Source organism: Myodes glareolus, chromosome 4 (genome assembly GCF_982192425.1).
Source record: "Myodes glareolus chromosome 4, mMyoGla1.1, whole genome shotgun sequence".
In the NCBI taxonomy this organism is placed as follows: domain Eukaryota; kingdom Metazoa; phylum Chordata; class Mammalia; order Rodentia; family Cricetidae; genus Myodes; species Myodes glareolus.
Genome location: NC_142029.1, coordinates 16,718,084 through 16,739,809, shown reverse-complemented (window position 1 = coordinate 16,739,809; position 21,726 = coordinate 16,718,084). Strand labels below are relative to the sequence as shown.

General features: G+C 48.5%; 2 protein-coding genes across 9 annotated transcripts in view; one reads left to right on the top strand and one right to left on the bottom strand.

Annotated features, from left to right (window-relative positions):
- Window positions 1-3,915, top strand: part of Ccdc33 (coiled-coil domain containing 33) — an 84,041-nt gene extending 80,126 nt beyond the window's left edge. For 2 of the 8 annotated variants that reach the window (XM_048424181.3, XM_048424179.3), the window contains exons 15-20: window positions 9-120; window positions 1,043-1,209; window positions 1,574-1,675; window positions 2,373-2,459; window positions 2,826-2,939; window positions 3,707-3,915. In XM_048424181.3, coding sequence (XP_048280138.3) covers window positions 9-120; window positions 1,043-1,209; window positions 1,574-1,675; window positions 2,373-2,459; window positions 2,826-2,939; window positions 3,707-3,832 — 708 coding nt within the window. In that variant the 3' untranslated portion in view covers window positions 3,833-3,915. The remainder of the gene's footprint in view (window positions 1-8; window positions 121-1,042; window positions 1,210-1,573; window positions 1,676-2,372; window positions 2,460-2,825; window positions 2,940-3,706) is intronic. The other 6 variants (XM_048424182.3, XM_085689120.2, XM_085689119.2 and 3 more) reach the window with 3 other exon arrangements.
- Window positions 3,916-5,253: 1,338 nt separating this feature from the next.
- Cyp11a1 (cytochrome P450 family 11 subfamily A member 1) lies at window positions 5,254-21,420 on the bottom strand. The gene is made up of 9 exons (XM_048423991.3): window positions 21,105-21,420; window positions 17,419-17,574; window positions 13,597-13,796; window positions 12,556-12,759; window positions 11,021-11,178; window positions 7,021-7,187; window positions 6,674-6,752; window positions 6,000-6,197; window positions 5,254-5,566 (listed from the first exon to the last, which is right to left on the bottom strand). Exons 1-9 carry the CDS (start codon window positions 21,362-21,364, stop codon window positions 5,411-5,413), a joined length of 1,578 nt encoding a protein of 525 aa, XP_048279948.1. The 5' UTR covers window positions 21,365-21,420; the 3' UTR covers window positions 5,254-5,410.
- Between the last annotated feature and the right edge of the window lie 306 nt (window positions 21,421-21,726).

Here is a 21,726-nt window from a genome sequence, read left to right as displayed (position 1 = left end):
GTCACCAGGTGATTGAGAAGATGGAGCAGGTACTGGAAGAAAGGCTCCGTGAGAGGAAGGAGTCAGCACCGTCGAGCAGGCCGCAGGGGAAGCCCAACGTGGGTGAGCCTGCTCCCCAAGGTAGATCTCGGAGTAAATGACTTTCCAGCTTGTTGCCCCACCCTGGAGCCCCCTAGCTGCACAAGAACTTGCAGAGAGGGGGCAGTGCTCTGCTGTGTCTGCAAGCAGGAGAGAGACACCCGGGATAGTGTTAGTCCTCTCCTCTCTCAGGTACTGAGAGCTTCCATGGTGATCAGAGTCCTTCTTCTGTCAGGAAATGCCTTAGGACACAAGGATACCGGTGTGAGCCAAGTAGACAGAGATCAGACCTCTAGGGTTGAGGCCCCATGAACCACAGGAGCAGAGAAAGACTTCCCCAGATGGAGGGCCTCCTAGGCCACAGTGCCCAAGTCCTCCGCTTCCTCCCTGCCCCCCCCCCCCCGACATCCTTTTTATTCTGCCTCCACAAAGCAAAAAGACAAAACCAGTCTGATAGAATCAGTTTATTTTCCCCGTTGGTGGAAACCACAGCTATCCACAACTGTCAATAAAAGATAGCTCTGATAAGCAGGAAAGAATAAAATGACACCATATTAGGTCAGTCATCTCCCTGGCCACGTGGAGAGACTCCCCAAAGTATCTCTGTATGCCTGACTCTGGGTTCAGTCTTCACTGATGACTAGGCACAGGGGGTCTGAAAGTCTTTAGAAAACAATGGACATCTCAGGGCTCCTTAAGTCACCTGGAATGTGGGCTAGCATTTAGGGAGGGCAACAACCAGATCAAAGGACCAGAGTGAGAAAAACAAGTACAAATGAGCTGGGAGGAATGCAGGAAAAATAATAGACTAAGATCCTAAACAGCCTGAGGGACATGGACCTGACTCCACTGGCAAAAGGGAGCCATTGATAGCTTGGGAGCAGAATGGAGCAAGATGCTGGGGCAAATGGGTACACAGAGGCAAGAAAGCCCATGTCACAAGCACCTGTGCCTATGTTCACAGCCTTCCCCATGTTCACCACCTCTGGCATTCACCTGGGCCCCACGGGAGAGAACGTGGCTGTCGATCTTTACTCCATACTGCTGGCCGAAAACACAAGGCTGCGGGCAGAGTTGGAAAAGAACCGCCAGCAACCAGCCCCCATCATCCTGCAGCAGCAGGCCCTGCCGGTAAGAGCTGCCAACACAAACCTGGCTGGAGCCTGCCGGCACTGGTCAGCATGTACCCCACAGTCACCCCCAGCATGAGCCAGGTTAAAGATCCAGCCCAGAATTTGGGCTTCCCAGCACCCAGTGGCACCGGAAACGTTCATTCTCACGCCTCACACTCATTGCGCTCATGTTCCTCAGATGAATGCCTTGCCCTCATCTAGCACCCTGGGAGAGAGCAAGGCCCTAGCTCACCCTTGACCCCTGAACCCTGACTCCACCTACCACCTGGCTTGCTCCCACTTGGACACCCTCCTCCCACCATGGGCCTCTCAGAACCGTCTGGGATCGGAGCAGCCTTGGAGAGCCCTTTTCCCCATCCCAGGTGGATCCCAGGGAGTTGGGAGCAGGTGGAGACTTGGCAGAGAGGCTACGAGACACAAATGGCCCGGGCCACTCCAAATGCACAGAGACCCTGCCAGCACAGGTGGGTGCCCCGGGGGCTACTTCAAGTACCCCTTTGTACACAAACCCAGAGTCAATATTTGAAGCTATGGTGGCAAGAGGGCACAGGTGAGTGTGTTCATCCAGGAAGCGAGTTCTGTTTGGAATGTCCCAAAGCACGAGCAGACAGGTAAAACATGAAAGATGGGCATCTTTGTTTGGCTGAACTTTCATCTACAAAAAGACTCCCAGCTCAACTGGCCTCCTGGTGTTAAAGGGAGTTCATTAGTGCATTTTACATAAGCAGTTGATATGTTAAGATATTAGGTGTGAGCTGGGGGTGTAGCTCAGTGGGTAGAGTACTTGTCTAGCATATATGAAGCCCTGTGTTCAGTCCCTAGCACTACATAAACCTGCACATGCCTGTAATCCCAGCACTCAGGAGATGAGGCAGGAGTACAAGAAGTCAAGGTTATTCTCATTACATAGTGAGTTCAAGGCCAGCCTGGAATCTATGTGATGTCAGAGTCCCTATTCTGAGTGGGAAACAGCATAGGGAACAATGCACGCCAAGTCCTATGCTGATCCTAAGGAAGAGGTCCTGGCCCAAGACTGAGGCGCTGTATCTGCCACTGAATTTGAAACCCACACCTGGCTGGGTTTTCCTGCAGCACCTGGGGCTTCCTCAGTCATGGCCTCAGCTCTCATCTGGGGCCTCACGTGAGCGTCTGATCCCACAGGATCTCCTTGGTGGTACTTCAGACAAGTTTAACCTCCTGGCCAAGCTTGAACAAGCTCAGAGTCGGATCTTGTCCCTGGAAAACCAGGTAGGTGAGATCTGGAGTTGATCAGCCTGGAGCAGGCTCACTGTGCAGCCTCTGGCCAAGTGCAATGCTTAGTATACAAGTAGGGTCTAGACCCAATGTACGACTCCATAATTAGGGCCCATTATGTAACCAGGTCAGCCTTAGTCTGTGACCAGAGTGAAGGCCCAGTGTGGATGCAGCTCAGTGTATGGCCTCCACGCAGACTGCTGAGAAGATCTGTGTCTTAGGCTGCCTGGTTGACTCCTCACCTCTGCTACTGCCAGGGCTTTGCCTTTTCCCAGAGGACAAGCCTAGACTCTGTCCTAGCTCTTGGGGAGGAGCTGTGTTGACTGCTGTCTTTCCATTTTTCCCTCTCCACGTCTGCAGCTTGAGGACTCAGCTCGCCACTGGGCACGAGAGAAGCAAAACTTGGCCATACGGCTCCAGGAGCAACAACATGGTTTTGGACACCCGTCAAACTCCATCATCATAGACCAGTCTGTGAGTCGCCCTCACACGGAAGTTCCTGGGTGATAGACTAGGAGCCATCCCAACCCCCAATCATGAGGCCCTGAGAAAAATATCAGAAGTCTAGAGCTGAGGTCCTACCACTAACAAATTGGATAATCAAGTGACCTCCATTCCCCCACTCGTCTGAAGGGACAGGAATGCCTGCCAACATGTCGTGTCCCCTTCCCCCATTAGTTATCCTAAACCTCAAGGAGAAGATAACTATGGGTGAGAAATAGCCTACATAGGCATTTCTAGAGCATTCTGGCTCTACTCTGGCATCACACATGGGCAGACTACCTTGTACCTCTTCCTACACAATTTCTAGTGTAATAGATTTCTGTTTGGCTTCCTTCTTAGATGGCATCAATACTGGGGATAGATTCACATTCCCTTCTTCCCAGGAACAAGTAGATCGACCATATCAGTGTCCCCACCCCCACCCCAAGCCCAGCCTTGGAGACTTCACACCCTACAGCAAAAGGTCCTGATTATCCTACATTCAATCTATTAGCACTAGCAGCCAAGGCTCTACCGTCCCTAGACAGAACCTGAGGCCGTCCAGGGAGCATAGCATTACCTCTGCAAACTCATGTAGTCCTAGGGACCCAGAGAAATTAGGCATCATCTGCAGTGATAAAATACCACAACCTGCTGGGTTTGGATCCTCAGAAGCATGACTTGCCATGCAAGATGCCCCAAGGCAGTGTACCTTGGGAATGGGCATATACTTATCTGCCCTATATTGTATGTCACAGAATGCTGGAGTGGCCAAGGATCCCCAACAGTCCTCTAAACTGGAACCCTCACTGCCCAACTCAGACATGAAGTTCAACAGACCCTCAGACTCCAAGATTGAGACCTCTCACCCCCAGAAGACCTGAGCCTGGAGCTGGCCTCCTTTCCCATGTGCTGGGAAGTCATCCCCACCCCAAAGATGTCTTTAGTAAATGCTAGAACTCAATAAGCGTTTGTCTCTTTCCTGGAGTGTGACAGCCGGCAGTGGATCAGCGGCTCTTTTCATACCCAGTTTGGGTCCTAGGCTCTCTGAGGCTGCCTTGTACCTATTGCCTGACCCAGAAAGCCAACACTATGATGATCTGTGGAGAGTGCTGAGGAGACCATGGAGACCAGAAATAAGGTGCCTGAAGCCAAGCTCTGTACAAGACAAGAGAGGGGCCATGTTTCCAATCAATTCCCCAATACCTTTTCATTTCTGGTACCTTTCACTCGGGCTTAGGCCTTCAGAGTGTCCTGGGAACAGAAAGACGGTAAGCCTTCCTATGATACCACTCAGATATCCCGTCATGCCTGGCAGAGTTGATGATATGGTGTACAAATACAGTCAGAGGCAGGAAGTCATGAAGACTGGGGTCCCAGCTAGCTTGGGTTCTGGCCATGAGCATTCTGGATGATTCTAGGTGACTGGAAATCTCTCTGACCTCCACATTCTTCAGCTATCCCATGCAGAACTGTCTGTCTTGGCAAGGAGGCCCTTTGCAGCACTGAAATTTCAGAGTCACTGATGAGAGAAGAGAAAGACAGCATGAAAGACAGAGAGAGACATGGGAGGAGGGTCATGGACTAGGGAGAAGCAAAGGGCTCAAGAGTGGACCCAGAACCTTCAGCCTTGCTAGAAAGCACCAAACCAGCTTGACTGCTGTTTGGAGCTGGCCTGGCCTCCACACCTATCTACAGGACTTAGACTCGGATAGCCAAGGGCTAGCAAGAATCTGGCACCTGCTCATGGCACGATATAGAACCAGAGGGTCTTGATAGATCTGGACAGAGACAGATGTCATATAAACCAAATTCTGAGCTAGACTCCATCCTGTTCTCTTAGAATACACCCCCCTGAAGCAAGAAAACAGACCTGTGTCATGCCCACAGGATGGGCAGCAGAGGGTGGGGAGCCTGTTGGCCTTCTGTTGTCAGGCCCCATCACCTCACTTCAGCCTCTTAGTGGCGTGATGTTTTACCACATGCAGCTCCACCCAGGATGATAGGGATTACTAACATCTCCCTGGCCACCCTGTCTCCACAGCAGAGCTCCCTGGGTCTGTTGATAACTGCTGGCCTGATGGTACTAGCCTCTCCTGACATATCTCATTTAGATCCCTTAGTGATCTTAGAGTAGATTCTGCTAACTCCTGAACTGATGGTGGGGGTGGGGGGTCACATTTGGGCTACACAGCAGCTTCCCATCTTCCTAAATGCCGCTCATCCCACTGTTGACCAGGGATCAGGGTTCATCTCCGAGGGGTAATGAATGTCTTAGAGATCTTGTAGGAATAAAACCACTCCGCAGAGTTCATCTGTTTATTAACTTTCTGGGTAAGTAAAGGAGGAGAGTGATAAGCCAGCTAACCTAGGCAGGTGGCCCCTGAGAGCTCAGAACCATCCAAAAGGAGCAGGTGTTTCTAGAGACAGAGACACCGCCCCATGTGACTCCAGCCTGCAGTTCAGACAGTGCCACCCTGTGTGATCATGGTTGTGCCCATGTCCTTCTTGAGAGGCTGGAAGTTGAAGAAGATGGGCTTCTCGGGCAACAGGAGAAGGCCAAACTTGGTCCCCACATCAGAGAGATTTTGAACTTCAATTCTGAAGTTCTCCAGCACCTGAAGAAGAGGAGGTAGGCTTAAGGAATGGAAAGGAGGATTTGTCTCCCCTAGGTCACACCCACTTGACCTCTGTAGGCACAGGGTTGTTATGTTTAGTATGAGGTAAAGAACACGCCTCAAATTATTCACTCTCGCCATGTCTAAACGGGTCCTGCATGTCTGTTCCATGACTTTACCTTTGACCTTAACTAATCTATTGAGCAATGTCTCCCACTTCACCTCCTGGGAGTGGGCAGATAGATGCTCAGGGGACATCAATGGATAGGTAAGAAGTAGGTTAGTCCAAATGAGGAGGCAGCTGGGAGTTGGGGTAGATTGGTGAGCCCTGAGGCTGCACTCCCTGGATTCTGAGATGGAAGGAGGAATGTTGATAACTTCGCTGGGGCCATGGGAATCCCAGGGTGCTGCCATGTCCCAGAGCCCCACTCACATTGATGAGGAGGACGGTCATCTCCAGCTCCGCAATCCGCCGGCCCACGCACTGTCGAATACCCCAGCCAAAGCCCAAGTACTTGAAGTGGGTGCTATTTTTGCTTTTTTCCAACCAGCGAGTTGGGTCAAACTTGTCTGGGTTGGAGAAGTAGCTGGGTTCTTGGCCCATGGCATAGATAGCCGCCTGCACCAATGTCTAAGAGCAAGGTAACAAAGTCTGAGTGGTTCCAGCTCCCCACCATTCTGAGTTCCCCAGCTTCCTTGGGACCCTACTTCCAAGTCTAGCTTCCCAGCTATCCAAGACATGGCAGGGCCTTCTGCCCACTGTGTAGCTTCAAACAAGACTTCTACCCCTCTGTGAACCTTGATGAAGGCTGAAGACACAAAGCTAAGGAAGAACCCATGGGGTTTTCCTATGCTGTTCTCAACCCTTGCCATACCTCAACCCAGAAATACCAGCTAGATTAGCCTTGTAGCCCTGAACCAGAATTCATTACCCACCATGCCCACTGCCACTACTGTTCATGCAAACTGAGATTACCGCATCTGAGTGCCCCACCAGTGCCCTAGCATCAGGAAGAAAGGCCCAGAGAGAAGCCCCCATCACCACCATCTACCTAGAATTGAAACCTGCTCCCTCCTCTCTTTCATGTGACTAGTCCTGAGTCCTACCTTGGCAGGAATCTTGTAATTCTGAAGTACCACGTCATTCGCAAGATACCTCTGCAAGGTCACGGAGATGGGGTGGATCCTGCAGAAAGAGGACCCTCAGAGATAGATGGCCTCAGATCCTGAAACAGGGATGTATCCCCTACCCTGACTCCCACACCAACCTAGCATTTCAGCCCTCCAACTACAGGGAGAAGCTAAGGCAGGACCTGGTTCTAGTTCTCACTCCCCAGTCCTATTCACCCCTTCCGCACTTCTCCCTTCCTATTTCTACTCTCCTCCACTAGCCCATCCCTAGAACCCTTCCACAGGGACTTGGGGATGGGGAGACACGGGTATGCTAGACTTGCCTCAGGGTCTCCTTGATGCTGGCTTTTAGAAGTGGGACCAACTGTATCATCTTGACCATATCTCCCTGGGCCTGGCGCCGGGCAGCCAGAACCTCTGCCCGCAGCATCTCCTGTACTTTCAAGTTGTGTGCCATCTCGTAAAGGTTCCACAGCAGGGTCATGGATGTCTGGTAGAAATACAAAGATTGCAAAAGCCAGGAAGACCCGTCACTTCAAGGTGACACAGCATCTATGCCCTACCTTAAAGAACTTCCCTGTCTTCTACTCTCAACCCCCCATATTCAAGACCAGTTACAAAACCTTTGAAAGGCCAACGTTTAAGGGTTTTTTTTGGTGTCCAGGTAGGGAGCTTGTGATGGAGTGCTTGCCTAACATGCTCAAGGTCTGGAGTTCATTTTCCCAGCACCATATTGTGGCGGGGCGTGATCCATCGATAATTAACCAGGCCAACTCAATACAAGAAGATTTAGCATTTAATAAAAGGGGAAAACTTACACGACCAGAGATCCCACGAACACCAGACGAGCAGGGAACCAAAAAGAGGAAGTGACAAGGCACTTCGATCTTTTATTTGTTTTGTGTGGCCTCAGGGGGACACACCTTAAGCAGAATGTGATTGGCTGAGATTTCCCCATCACCATATAAACTGGGTGCGTTGGTACATTTGGGAGGAAGGATGTCATCCTCAGTTACACAAGTTCAAGGCCAGCCTGGGCTACCTGATACACTGTCTCAAAAATAGTTAATGCCAAGGGATGGATATTCAGAGCAGGATTTACCTCTCCCTTCATCCTGTGTGAACCCAGCTCTCTTTCATCTCCTAACCAACAGAACGTCAGCTACACAGCCAATGTCCTCTTCCAGAAGGCTCCAGAGGCTTCCAGAAACCACATTTATACTTCTGTAAGGCTTGTCTACCCATGTCAAGGACACAGTGGCACAGGCCTTTAATCCCAACACTCGAGAGGCAGAGCAGGCAGATCTCTGAGTTCAAGGCTAGCCTGGTCTACAGAGTGAGTTCCAGGACAGCCAGGGCTACACAGAAAAATCCTATCTCAAAAAGTAAAATGCAATAAAACAAAACAAAAGAAATTTATCCACCGAAATGACTGTCATTCCTTTGGTGTCACTGAGAGACAACGGAGTCTCAGCATTCACTCCAGCAACAGAAAACAAGACTCAACCATCTGGAAGCCAGACCACAGATCTGTTCTCCATCTTTGCTGCAGTTGGTGCAAAAGACGTACTGAGCTTCACAATGTAACCTCAACAAGAAGCAGAGGCTGCAGCCTCTTCCACTGGGGGCATCAGTGACCATGCTCAAGACCCCTATTCTCAGACTCACCCAGGTCAGCAGACTAAGCAGACAGAGGCCTCAACCTGGACCACACTCCCTCCTGGTGCAGAGGACATGGATTGTAGACACATTGTCAAGGATCGCATTTCTATCCAAGAGATTTTAATACATACACCTCTATCTTCCCAACAGAGACAAAAGTGGAAACAATGTCAAGTTACTTCTTGGCTTTAAGTCCTGACTCCTCAGAGCCTGCAAACGAAGTGTGGAGGCTCCATAGACACCTGCCTGCTGCCACCCTAGCATCTCTCCTATGACCTCTCCAACACATGGCCAGTGCCCTAGCTACAGATGCTGTAGACACTGAGGAGTCTTCCCCAAGGCCGTTCCTAGAATTCCTTATCTACCCGGAAAGCAAATAAATTCCTTGAAAACACTGACCACACGTGTGTTTATCTCAGAGCCTCCAAGGCCAGCTACAGAGTAGATACCCAGGATAGTTGGCAAACAAGGTAGTTCATTCTGCTCTGCTAACCGTGTACCTCAGCCAAGCTGTTTAACCTCTCTGTACCACTGTTCCCCTATAAAGAAAAAGACCTCACAGTGTCACAGGGCCTTGGTATCTGTTGCGAAACAGGACATGGGATAAAAGGTTGGTATCTTTCAAGGGCGCAGAGTGGTGAATCCACCCGGAATCTGGCCCTCACTGTCTCCATCCACATCACTGTCTTTTTGCAGCCTTCAACTCTGGGTCAGATTCTTGCTCAACTCTGTTCTAAAAACATCATCTGATCACTCAAAGAACATCTGTAAAAGCTGGTACACAAGGTTGATTGGTCTTTGTTGGCCTGTGCTGTCTCTTCTCTTTGAGGCTGAAGACATCAAAATAAGAATAATTTAGATGGTGTGGAGATGTCAAGAATGGAACTTTGCAAGCAGATCACTTCATGATAGGGCTGTCCTACCCCAATTACAGTTGGAATCAAAACTGCCTCCCTGAGAGGAATCTCACGATCAACACTGAACGCCACCCCCACAAACAATTCCTTCTGACTCTCCTAGTGGTCAGTAGCTGTGCATCCCTCTGTCATCTAGCCCTGTGACATATGACAGTCATGTTATCACCCTTCCTCCAGCCGCAAATACGCATGTCTTCAGCCAAACTATTAATATCTCATAAGTAACTGCATTTGGATATGCCCTTGAAGGAGACTATGGGGTAAAGGGGAGACGTGGGTGTGGGCTCTAGCCTGGCACTGATGTCTTAAGAAGAGGAAGAAGTCAAGACAGAAGTCATGAGGGATGCCCACAAGTAGACACAGGGGAGATGGCCATGGTCAAGCCTCGGAATGAACCAGTCCTGCCCGCACCTTGATAAGGCTTATAGCTTCAAGCAGTGAGAAAATATGTCCATTGTCAAAGCCACTCATCTACACTGTTCTGTTAACATGGCTTAAGCTCCCAAGACTAACAGTCTCCTGTCTCTGGGCTGAGAACACTAATTCCAGCCCTTGGGAGCCCAAAGCAGACCCTGATGTGAGTTCAGGGTCAGCCTGACCTATAGAGTGAATTCCAGGCCCACTTACTCTACAGTGAGACCTTATCTGAAACAGCAATGACGAAAACCATAAAGGGTTTGGAAATGCAGCTCAGTTGGCAGAATGCTTGCCTGCCATGTGAGAAGCCCTGGGTTTGGTCTCAGCACTGCATAAAATCAAATGTGGGGCAGGAGAGATGACCCCACAGCTAAGAGGATTCAAAGTTTGGCAACCCTAGGGTGGCTTACAACTGCAATGCCAGTTCAAAGGGATCTGACATCACCTTCTGTCCTCCCCAGGCACCAGGCACTCACTTGGTGCAGATATATATGCAGGCAAAACACTCATACACGTAAAAAATAATGTCTTAACTAATTGAACATGGTAATAGCAGTCCTGTAATCCCCAAATTCAGGAAGTGGGGGCAGAAGGATCAAGAGTTCAAGGTCAACCTTGCCTACATAGTGTGTTCAAAGCCACCCTGGGCTACAGAAACCCCCATCTCAAAAACAACCAAAGTTCTATGCAGAGACTGAACCTGCTATTCCTTCTTTGTCACGGATGAGTCAGTCTCAGATCCTGCCCTATGGGTGAAAAGTGTTTGATTCCTGGTGTGGGAGGTCCTTCTGTCTATGTGTTGATTTATTGGTTAATGAATAAATCTGTTTTGGCCAGTGGCTTAGCAGAATAGAGCTAGGTAGGACAACTAAACTGGATGCAGGGAGAAAGTAGGCAGAGTCAGGGAGAAGCCCTGTAGCCCTGCCGGAGATAGACACCAGACAGAACTTTACCTGGTAAGCCACAGCCACGTGACGATTCACAGATTAATGGAGATGGGTGAATTTAAGATATAAGAATTAGCCAGAAATACGCTTAAGCTATTTTTACAATAAACAATATTGTAAATAATATGGCTTCTGAGTGATTATTTCAGGTCTGGACAGTCAGGAACAAACAAGCGGCCTCCCCAAACAGGTTCATGGCAGGACTTTAACATTACCCTTCTAAAAGACTACCATTTAGGACCTGGCACCAAGAGAGAGAAGCATATCATGCAAATGTGCCCAACCCCTCGTATTAACAGCAGTGCTTCTGACAAGGCAGCTGGGGGGGAAGGGAGCATGTGGGCACCAAGGAGGCCCATGCCAGGCCCCACAGCACTCACCGTGTCCACTCCTCCTGCCAGCAACTCCGTAATGTTGGCCTGGATGTTCTTGAAGGGCATCTTATTACCACTCAGGAGGCTATAGAGGACACCAGGGTACTGGCTGAAGTCTTGCTTGTGCCGTAAGCTCCAGTAGAAGTTCTGGATGTATTCATCAGCTGTGGAGCAGGAGGAGGAACAGAGTGAGGTTCCCTGTAGGTGGGAGGGTGGGAGGGTGCCAGTGGCTTCATAGTCCAGACCATCATACCGGCGGGCAGCCATTTTACTAAGCCTCCATTGTTGTACTAACCCCTCCAATTCTGTTTTGTCATTTAATTCCTTCCTTTAATTTTTTTCACTTTATGTGTATTAATGTTTTGCCTGCATGGATGTCTGTGCACCATGTGTGTGCCGTGTCCGTGAAGGCCAAGGAGGGTGCTGGATCCCTGGGACTGGAGTCACACACAGTTATAGGCTACCATGTAGATTAGGAATTGAACCAGAGTCCTTTGGAAGGGCAGCCAGCACTCTTAACAACCAAGTCAGTTCTCCATTTAATTCTTGATCTTCCCCATTGTGTGTGTGTGTGTGTGTGTGTGTGTGTGTGTGTGTGAGAGAGAGAGAGAGAGAGAGAGAGAGAGAGAGAGAGAGCCCATGTGTTCAGGTTCACATACATATGTAGAGGTGTAGAGGTACCCTCAAGGACCATCCACCTTGTTTCTTTGATGTGGGGTCTCATTGGCCTGGAATTCACCAAGTGTCTAGGGTAGCTGGCCAATGAACCCCAGGAACTCACATGTCTCAGTCTCCCAGCACTGGGAGCTGTGGTACAATCAAGCATTACTATGAATTAATATGAGTCCTGGGAATTGAACTCAGGTCTTCACACTTGCAAGCAAGCACTTTACTGACTGGGCAGAGTTGGTTGATTGCCAAAGCTTATGTAGGGACTGATGGCCAAGGTGACATTTGATTTCCCCACACCCCAGGCAGTTTTATCCATCAACCTTCCCCTCTCAACAGGCCCTAGCTCTCCCCGCAAGTCTTCTGCCACTCAGACAACCATGGCGCAGACACCAGCCCTCAACTCTATAGATAATGAGCAACTTTTTCTTAAATGAAGTGTACATGTGTATTTATCGTGTGTGGGGGGGGGTGGGGGGTGGGTGCCTGTGAAGGACAGAAAAGCCCATCAAATCCCCTGGAGCTAGAGTTACAGGAAGTTGTGAGCCTTCTAATATGAGTCCTAGAATTCAAACTCTCTAAGACCAGTAAGTGTCCTTAACTGCTGAGCCATGTCTCCAGCCCCTAGTCATGAGACCTGTTAAGAAACACCATGGACATTTTTACTCCCCCTTCTCCAGGAAAAAAAAACCCTCCAATAATCAGCCTTCAGACCTGACACTCATCCCTGCTCACCAGAGGTTTCCTCAATGGTAAATTAGCACCCATTGACCAATCTTGATACAAAGAGGCATCCTGAAGCCAGGGATTCAGCTAGATGCACTCTCGGTTCGGTGACCCCACTTCCTGATTATTGCCAGAGGAGTCCTCACCTTTATCAAAAATCACATCCCAGGCAGCCGCATGGTCCTTCCAGACCTTAGCTCTGAAGAATCGAAAGAGTTCTGGAGGCAGGATGAGCATGGGGACACTAGTGTGGAACATCTGGTAGACAGCATCGATGAACCGCTGGGATTCAGGGTCCACGATCTCCTCCAACATCCCCAGGCGCTCCCCAAAGATGACACTGGTGATGGCTGCAGTGGGAGGCAGAGGCTGAAGACCCCCTTCCAACCTGGCTAGATGAGAACCTCAGCTCCCAGAATTATCTCCACCCACGCCCATCACATGCAGGAGCTCTCCCTCAACCTTAGCTTCCTCCAACGAAGAAACTGAGACCTGAACCCCGAAGGATGAAAGAAGGCACTCAGGTCCCTCATTGGGAGGCCCTGAAAAGGATGCTTTTGTGGGAAGCATGTACAGGACGAACTGAGCCAGGACAAACTGTCCAAGAGGGATTTCCCCTTGTAATTGACCGAATTCACTATGTCACACATGAGCTGAGATATCAGTCTGAGTTACCCAGGACTCAATCTAGTTAGAGCTAAAAGGTCACAACCACCTTCAAATTTTCTCACCTACCACATGAAGAATTTGAATGCCAACTTCATTCCATGCCCAGGATACCCCAAATCTCCTACAGGCCTCACATGACCTCCACTAAGCCACATGCATGCACTGTTCCCTGGTCTAAGCTGCCTGACTACCTTACCCAGTCCAAATAGCTTCTAGGTGTCTTTCCACACCCAGCTCAGATCAACCATGAAGGCCTCCTCCATCCTGCTCAACTTCAGAGGACCGTTTCTAGAAGGAGGAGACTAGCAGCATGAAGGACCAGGCCAAGTTCTGGCTTTTGGAGGATGGTGGCAGGGAAGATCTATGTTTGGGGGACCCCCACAATATGAATGTCAGACGAGAGGAACCTGGCTACCTCCTGGGTGACAGAGAGTAGAGCATATTCAAGAAGCCAATCAATAAAACTGCAGGCTGGCTCCCCGGCCCCAACTCCCTCCAGCCAAGTGCAAGACCCTTACCCTCAAAGGAAAAGCGGAACAGGTCTTCACTGATGTCCCCTGAAAATTTTCCAGAGTTCTGCTCCTTGACGCGCCTGTGCAAGACCTTGATGAAGTCATGAGCTACACCTTCAATCAGGGGCACGAAGTTCTTGATGGTGTCACGGGACATCACCTCCTGGTTTAGGAGAATTCGATCTTTCTTCCAAGCTTCTGACTTCCTGGGGAAACACACGTCCACCTCATGGTCACAGAGCCCAGGCCTGGCAGAGGCACTGGATGGGCTCTCTGGTTTTCAGAGCCTGCACCATCACTGTCTCCCCCCCCCCCCAACATTCACTGTTGTCTCCTGCTCCCTCCCTGCCCTCCCTGGCCTAGGAGAGGAGAATGGAAGAGAGCTGGCAATGGAGAACAAAAGCCTGACTGCCTTCCACACTGCTGGCTGCCGCCACCGCCACCATCACCACCGCCAAGAACCGGAAACGCTTATTTCCCTTTAAGTAACTCTGAGCTGACCCCCTCTAAGCCCATCTTCCATGCATTCCTCTGCCTTCTGATCCTTATACAACCTTGCCATTGAAGAACCTTCTCGTTCATCTTTCTCATTCCCATACAGGTGAAGCCAACTGACCTTTTCTCCCCCAAAGTATCTGAGAATTCACTACGATGGGAACCCCAGCTACTCAGAATCACTTATGAAAACCTTGAGATTAGGATCTGTGCAGGTAAAGGTGTTTCGCACTAAACCTGAAGATCTGAGCTCAAGTCCTGGGACCCACATGGTGTAAGAAGAGACATGATTCCCACAACATATTTAGACTACCACACATATGCATTGGTGTACATGTGTCCACACACATACACATGTATGTACACACATAAATATAATTTTATTTAAATATTCAATTCATGACACACATAAAAAAATCAACCTATGCAAAACTCATTCCCTAATTTGGGAGTTTGTTTGACTAAGATTGTTGTTGTGAGCTGCCAACATGGCTTATGGCTCTAGCTCTTATTCGGTTCCCAGCACTCCTGTAGGGCAACTCACAACCATGTACAATAACTCCCGAGGACCCAGTGTCCTCTTCTAGCCTTCAGGGGCACCTGTATACGCATGGCATGCACTCACCCAGACATACACACACATACATAGATTTTAAAAAAAACAATAAGAACTTTTTAAAGAGAAGTTTAGAGTTTGGGGCAAAGAATGTTGTAAACTCATGGCCCAGCCTACCTTGTCCTCCCATGGACGCCTTCGCCACTTGGAGAGCTCCCTAGCCTGAGTCCCCACCCCCTTTTTTGTGTATGGTTTTACTGAATCTAAATATATTCCTAAAAGATACTTAAAAAGTGTACAATTATTTCCAGATTTTTAAAACACCTGTCAGACTTGGGGGCACTTGCCTTCTGTACTCAGTTTTACGTTTCGGGAGAGTTCTGTTGTGGACCCAGTCCATACACGGTGACTGGTACATGCTACCTTTCTCTTGTCTACCATCCTCTCAAACAGCTAGGAGGCTTCCTGGTTTTTCTGTGCTTTCTAATGTTTTCTCACAGGAGAAACATTCTAGTCCATGTCTCCTGGGGGAACCACTCTGTGGCATATGTCTCTAAAGTTAGAACCACTGCATAGATCACAGTCATCGAGTCCCTGGTAATAGTCAGTCTCAGGAGGTAAGATTCAAGCACTGTCCACACAGAGACCTGGTTTCTGTTCCCACCATAGCTGACGAGAGAAACAGCTACTCCAGAGAGCTCCAGCTCCTCCAAGGCCTTGCCAGCCCTTGATCAAGTCACATTTAAATTTTTCAGTGATGATTGGTGTGGTGGTACATGTCTTTCATCTTAAAGGAAAGCAGAGGTAGGCTGATGTCTGTGAGTTGAGGCCAACCTGGTCTACATAGCAACTTGTAGGAAGTTTTAGGCTCTATAGAGAAAATGTGTGTGTGCATAATATGCATATATATATAGTGTTTGCATATATATAGTGTTTGCATATATATAGTGTTTGCATATATAGTGTTTGCATATATAGTGTTTGCATATATATAGTGTTTGCATATATAGTGTTTGCATATATATAGTGTTTGCATATATATAGTGTTTGCATATATAGTGTTTGCATATATATAGTGTTTGCATATATATAGTGTTTGCATATATAGTGTTTGCATATATATAGTGTTTGCATATATATAGTGTTTGCATATATATAGTGTTTGCGTATATATAGTGTTTGCGTATATATAGTGTTTGCGTATATATAGTTGGGATCTGTGCAGCCTACGCTCAGATCAGCACATGACTGTCCAGTGGGTTTCTTCAGGGCAAGGCACACATGGGAATTGACTCTCACTTGGCAAGGAGAGCATAGGAATTTGTAAAATTCATGCAATTTACAGACTCTTTTCTCTCTCATTATATTATTGATTCTCTGGGTGGTTTTCAGTTTTACTTTGTCAGCCTCATGCTACAGCTGTAATTTTCCCTGGAAATTCTATTCTTTTTCAAATATTTTCCTCTAAGATTCAGCAGGCGGCTAATGTTTCTCAAGTCTCTTATCTGGAATTCCTAATCCTAGAAACTTTTCTGACTCAGTAGAGATAGTTTAGGTACATATGAGGAAACAACACTTGGGACATTAACCGTGTCTCACAGTTCTGGAGAGGAGAGTAAGGCACAGAATAGGGGGAAAGTCTCGGGAATACACATAGTGCCAGCTGTTGAGAGTAAGTTCCCTGGACACCAACCATAGAATCATTGGTAGGATCTGGTATGCTCCAAGAGGAAAAAATACAATGCAAACTTTGGGATGGATGGATGGATTCATCTTTACCATACACAGGAGCTCATATCGGTGGAAGAAGTATGGTATAGTGAGATGGGAAAAGGGAGCTTTATCAGTGTCTGCCTTTTACAGAGATTGAGACATGGGACCCTCTTGCATAAAAGAGGAGTGTATCAAAGCCTATCTTGCAGACATGAGGGAATTGTTTGGATTTGAATATTGTTGTTCTTAATACCTGTTTTCTATTACTTTTTAACTTGGTAACCACAAGTAGCTGCCAGCTGACATACGCGCTGTGAGAGCAGGGTGTGTCTGGCTCCATATTTAGTTAAGCTTGCAAAAACGCTGAACTCTCTGTCTGGAATATGGTTATGTAGGGGGTGGGAAAGTGTATTTGGGGAAGCAAAAGGGGGAACAATGGGGGCTTTCATAATGACTACAATGTATTCCTTAAAGTATGATGTATTTCTTAAAGTCAAAAATAGGAGCCAATAACAAAACTGTTCATGTAAGCCTGGTAAGAAAAACTCTGTTAAGTATAAATAAATATGGCTTGAGCTATGCAGGGCCACTTGAGTTCAATCCACTTGGTGGTCAGAAGTTTTCCTTGTGCCAGGACCTGAACCAGAGCCGAGGCTCAACCCCAGCAATATATAAATACATTTTTCAACAAGCAGATTGGTAGAAAACAGTGTCTACATTTCACTGATGAATTTGCTGCTTCTCACAGTTCCTGCAGGCTGTCAGGACCCCACTTTATTTGCCACTGTGCTGCCAACACCTGGCACAAGGCCTGGTACTCAGCAGGTGCTTGATAAAGAGGCACTTCATGTTTAAAGCAATTAGTGAGAACTCGGCAAAGTCCTTCACCATTCATGAAGAACCTCAGCCTGGCATCTTTCTGTTAGTCAGCAGCACAATTCCCTACCATCACCACCATCACCATCATCATCACCATCATTTGCCTTATGGAGCAGGAAGATGAGAAGATCCACTCTCTCCCCCTCCAGCATCCTCCATACACACAGGGTTCACTCAGAACTCACTTAAACAGGATCCCCATGGGTTTCTGGTAATACTCGTGATAGGCAAGCCAGGAGCGCAAAACGTATCGTTCTGGGTAGGGACCCTCGCGTAAAAACAGCAGCTCTGCGTCTTCAGGGTCCAGAATATAAACAGATTCCATGTTGCCAAGCTTCTCCCTGGAAAAAATGAGAGAGACTGATGTTGGAACTGGGTCTGCAGCCTCAGTTTCCTCTATGAAATGGAAACAGAAGTGCCTTCTTCAGTCTCGTGGAACTGCTGAAGAGCCAAACGTGACACATATACCTATGACCACTCCCTGCGGGACCACTTCATGAACACTCTCCTGCCTCACACAGCATACCCCAGGACCAGCCTAGCCCACCCCAAACCTTCCATTTGTAACCATGTCTACTCATGCTGAGTCTTCTTGTCCTGCTGGACTTGGAGCCATGGCACACTCCCATGTCACCCTGCAGTGAACGCCCTGCATCTCCCATGTTCCAGGCCAGTGGGCCCCTGTAGAATTGTAACTCAGTGTAGACACTGCCCTTCATGTAATACTTCAGGGCTGAGGCGATGACTCAGTAATTAGGAGCCTATACCACTCTTTTTTTTTTTAAAGATTTATTTATTACATATGCAGTGTTCTGCCTACAGGCCAGAAGAGATCTCCAGATCCCATTATAGATGGTTGTTGAGTCACCGTGTGGTTGCTAGGAATTGAACTCAGGAGATCTGGAAGAGTAACCACTGCTCTTAACCTCTGAGTCATTGCTCCAGTCCCTAGCCTATACCACTCTTGCTGGGTCCCCAGTACCCATGTTAGATAACTCCAGGGGACCCAACACCCTCTCCTGGCCTCTAAGGGCAACTGCACTTGTGTGCACACCTATCTCCCCCCACACACATTTACACCTAATTAAATATCTAAGCTAAAGCTTTGTTTAAAGACAAAGATTTAGTTTGTAGACATGGTTACAAATGGAAGGTTTGGGATGGAATGGGCTGGTCTTGGGGTATGCTGTGTGAGGCAGGATAGTGTCCATAAAATGGCCCCTAGGGAGGAGTCACAGTGGTCATAGGTATATGTGTCATGTTTGACTCTAAAGTTTGTTTGAAACTGCAGTTAAAAAAAAAAAATCAAGTCCCAAGTATGGATGAAGTGACAAGTGACAGGGCCCACAGAGCACTTTGCAATCAGTGCCCAGGAACACACAACTGCACGTATGACCGGGTGTCCTTCTAACAGTCAGTTCCCCAGGAACACACAACTGCACGTATGACCGGGTGTCCTTCTAACAGTCAGTTCCCCAGGAACACACAACTGCGTGAATGACCAGGTGTCCTTCTAACAGTCAGTCCCCAGGAACACAAAATTGTACGTATGACCGGGTGTCCTTCTAAGAGAAACAGATTCTAACAGAGGCGTGAAAAAGAAAGACTCAGTGACTAGGCAAGAAGATTGGTCTAAAGGCTGAGGAGAAGAAGCTAGTCTTCCGGATGCACCTTGATGTTACACAGGGTCTAACTCCCAGAGCTCTGAGGCAATACACGTGTGTGTGTGTAAGTCTCTCTCTCTCTCCACCCCCCCACTTCTCCCGCCACCGTGTTTCTCACACACACAGTCAACTATCAAAAAGCCACAGGAGAGTCTGCCTCTTGTTTACACCACCTTTTGCCTAAGAAAGATCCACTGAATATAGATTTTGTTAAGACACAATTCAGGTGTTCCCTCTCCCCTTCCTCTCCCCCTTTCTGACACTCCTTCTTCCCTTCCCTTTCCCTTTCCTTTCCTCTCTTCCTCTCTCTCTCTTTCTCTCTTTCCCTTTTTCTAGCTTCCTTCCTCTCTCTCTCCTCTCCTCACTCCCCCCCTTTATTTCTCTATCTCTGTCCTTCCATCTCTGGTTCCTCTCTCCTATCTCTGGCTCCTTCCCTATTGACCACTTCATCACCCTACTTCAAGTCTCCCTCCCGTGTGTGTGTGTGTGTGTGTGTGTGTGTGTGTGTGTGTGTGTGTGTGTGCATGTTCCTTCTCTCCTAATTTCTCCCTCCCTCTCCTCATCCCCCTCCTGGAAGCACGGCTTTTGCCACAGAGTCTAAGCCCAGGCCCACCTTCACAAGCCATGGCCTTCCTCAGCTTGTTCATGGCCTCTAGAAAACACCCCTTCAGTGTTTTTCCAGCTTCCGCTATCCAATCCCATATTTGCTATACTCTAAAAGGCCTTGAAGTGCTGTCAGGATCATCAGTCTCACTTCTGAGACTTGAGCCCAGGGCGATGATCTGACATCAACAGAATACCTGAAAGACAGACACTCATCAGAACATTGTGTCTAAGGGCGCTGAGGCTCAGCGCTCACTTAAAGTCTGTCCTCAAAACATAGCTGTGCATACACCATGGACTACTGTACTGCTATTTTAAATTGTCTTAAAGAGACAACAGGAGCCAGGCGGTGGTGGCGCACACCTTTAATCCCAGCACTCAGGAGGAAGAGACAGGTGAATCTCAGTGAATTTGAGGCCGACCTGGTCTAACAGGCTCCAAAGCTACACAGAGAAACCCTGTCTGAAAAACAAACAAAAAAACAAAAAAAAAACAGATAGAGAGAAGAGGAAAACTGTTGAAAACACTGGGGAAGCAACTCCACAGACACACACAGCAGTCAATCTTTGTGGTACTAAAGGATCATATAGGTTAAGGATGGATGTGATTTCAATTATTCATTCATGCGTCCCTGATTTTCTCAACTGTTCTCCAAAGACTGCAAAGAGCCTTCTTGGTAAGGGGGTGAGGGGACCATGAGGGCGGTGCTTTAAGTTCCTCCCGTTTAGTGCTTGCTACCTTCCAGTCTATAAACTGCAGCATCAACCTGATTGTGGAGCAAGGCGTTGCACAAACTGGATTTCCAGTACTCGCTTAAGTCTGATGATCTACGACCTTGGTCAGTCCCTTCTCTTTCCAGAAAATGGGGATACGGTGGGGGCGATAACGCCAACTTCAAGGGACACAGCACCACACTCAGGTGAAGTGACTGCGAGAGCAGCTGGTGGGATACGGCACTCTGACTGGGACAGCCTGAAAGCAGAGCTCAGGAGCTTGTCATTTAGGATGAAATGCATCACCCTTCACACTCCCTGACGACTGCCGCACCTCCCATCTCTTGAAGTAGCTCCAAAAAAAGAAAAAAAAAAAAGAAAAGAAAAGCCCACAAGTAGCCTACAGACTTCTGACCACAAGTACTGTTAAGCAAGGGTAGGCCACAGACCCTGAGATTTCAGAAGCCATGGACTGCAAGGGCATTGCTCCTAGAAGATGCTTAGGAAACCAACTTGTGTGGAGTCACAAAGGGCCTGGAGCTGAGGTTGGCCCTGAAGCAGGGTGGGAGCTTAGCCAGTAGTCAGGGAACCTAAACCTACCTCTCCCCTGAAGGTAGAGACTGCCAGCTAGTCCTTTTGTCTGGAGGATGGTAGGAGAGGGGGGCACTAGGGTGTGTTTGCTCACATCCCTTCTTGCAAGGAAATGGGAAAATAAAAAGCTGAAATCTTGGGGCCATAAATTGGGAGGGTCTATGCTTCTCTTACCACCATCCCTAGACTCGAAGAAATGAAGAACGTAGACACAAGTCTGAGACCCCAAGCAGAACTTTTGAGCCTGTCTGGAGCCCTGTGTCTCCCTTCATGCCTGCCTCTGTCCTCTGCCAGGCTTACCTGTAAATGGGGCCGTACTTCTGGAAATTCTGTACTTGATGATAGTGGATTCTGTGTGTGCCATTCTTCTTCCAAAGGTGGTACAGGTTTAGCCAGCCATTGTCACTGGGGGAAGGGATCTCATTGAAAGGCCGAGGACTATTAGTAGAGATGCCAGCTTCCCCTCCAATGGCCAGCACTGGACCCTGCCTGGTAGGGCTCAAGAAAGGTTGGCAACCTTTGACCAGCACTGAGCGCAAGGAGAGTCCCTTGGCCAGCATACTGTACTCACACACGACTGCCACTTCTCGCTGTGCGCCTGTCTCTACCCTAACCTCCACATTTATAACCACTAGCTCAAGGCCGGGAGAGAAGCCGAGGGAGCGCTGACCTACCCCCTCCTCCTCCTCCTCCGGAGGGCTGGGCTCACACAGCCCCTCCCAAACTCAGAGAGTGAACTTTCCAACACTATCTGACAGATCTTGTAGTCAGGATAAGCAAACACAGGCAGAAGGCTCCAGGCCTCTGACATCAGTATCCACCCGATGGGCCCCCAAGATCACTACCCTCTAGATACCCTAAAAGGCAAGTTTGCTATCTCTACCCTCAGGGGAAGAAAAGGAGGCTCAAGCCTCCCGACTGA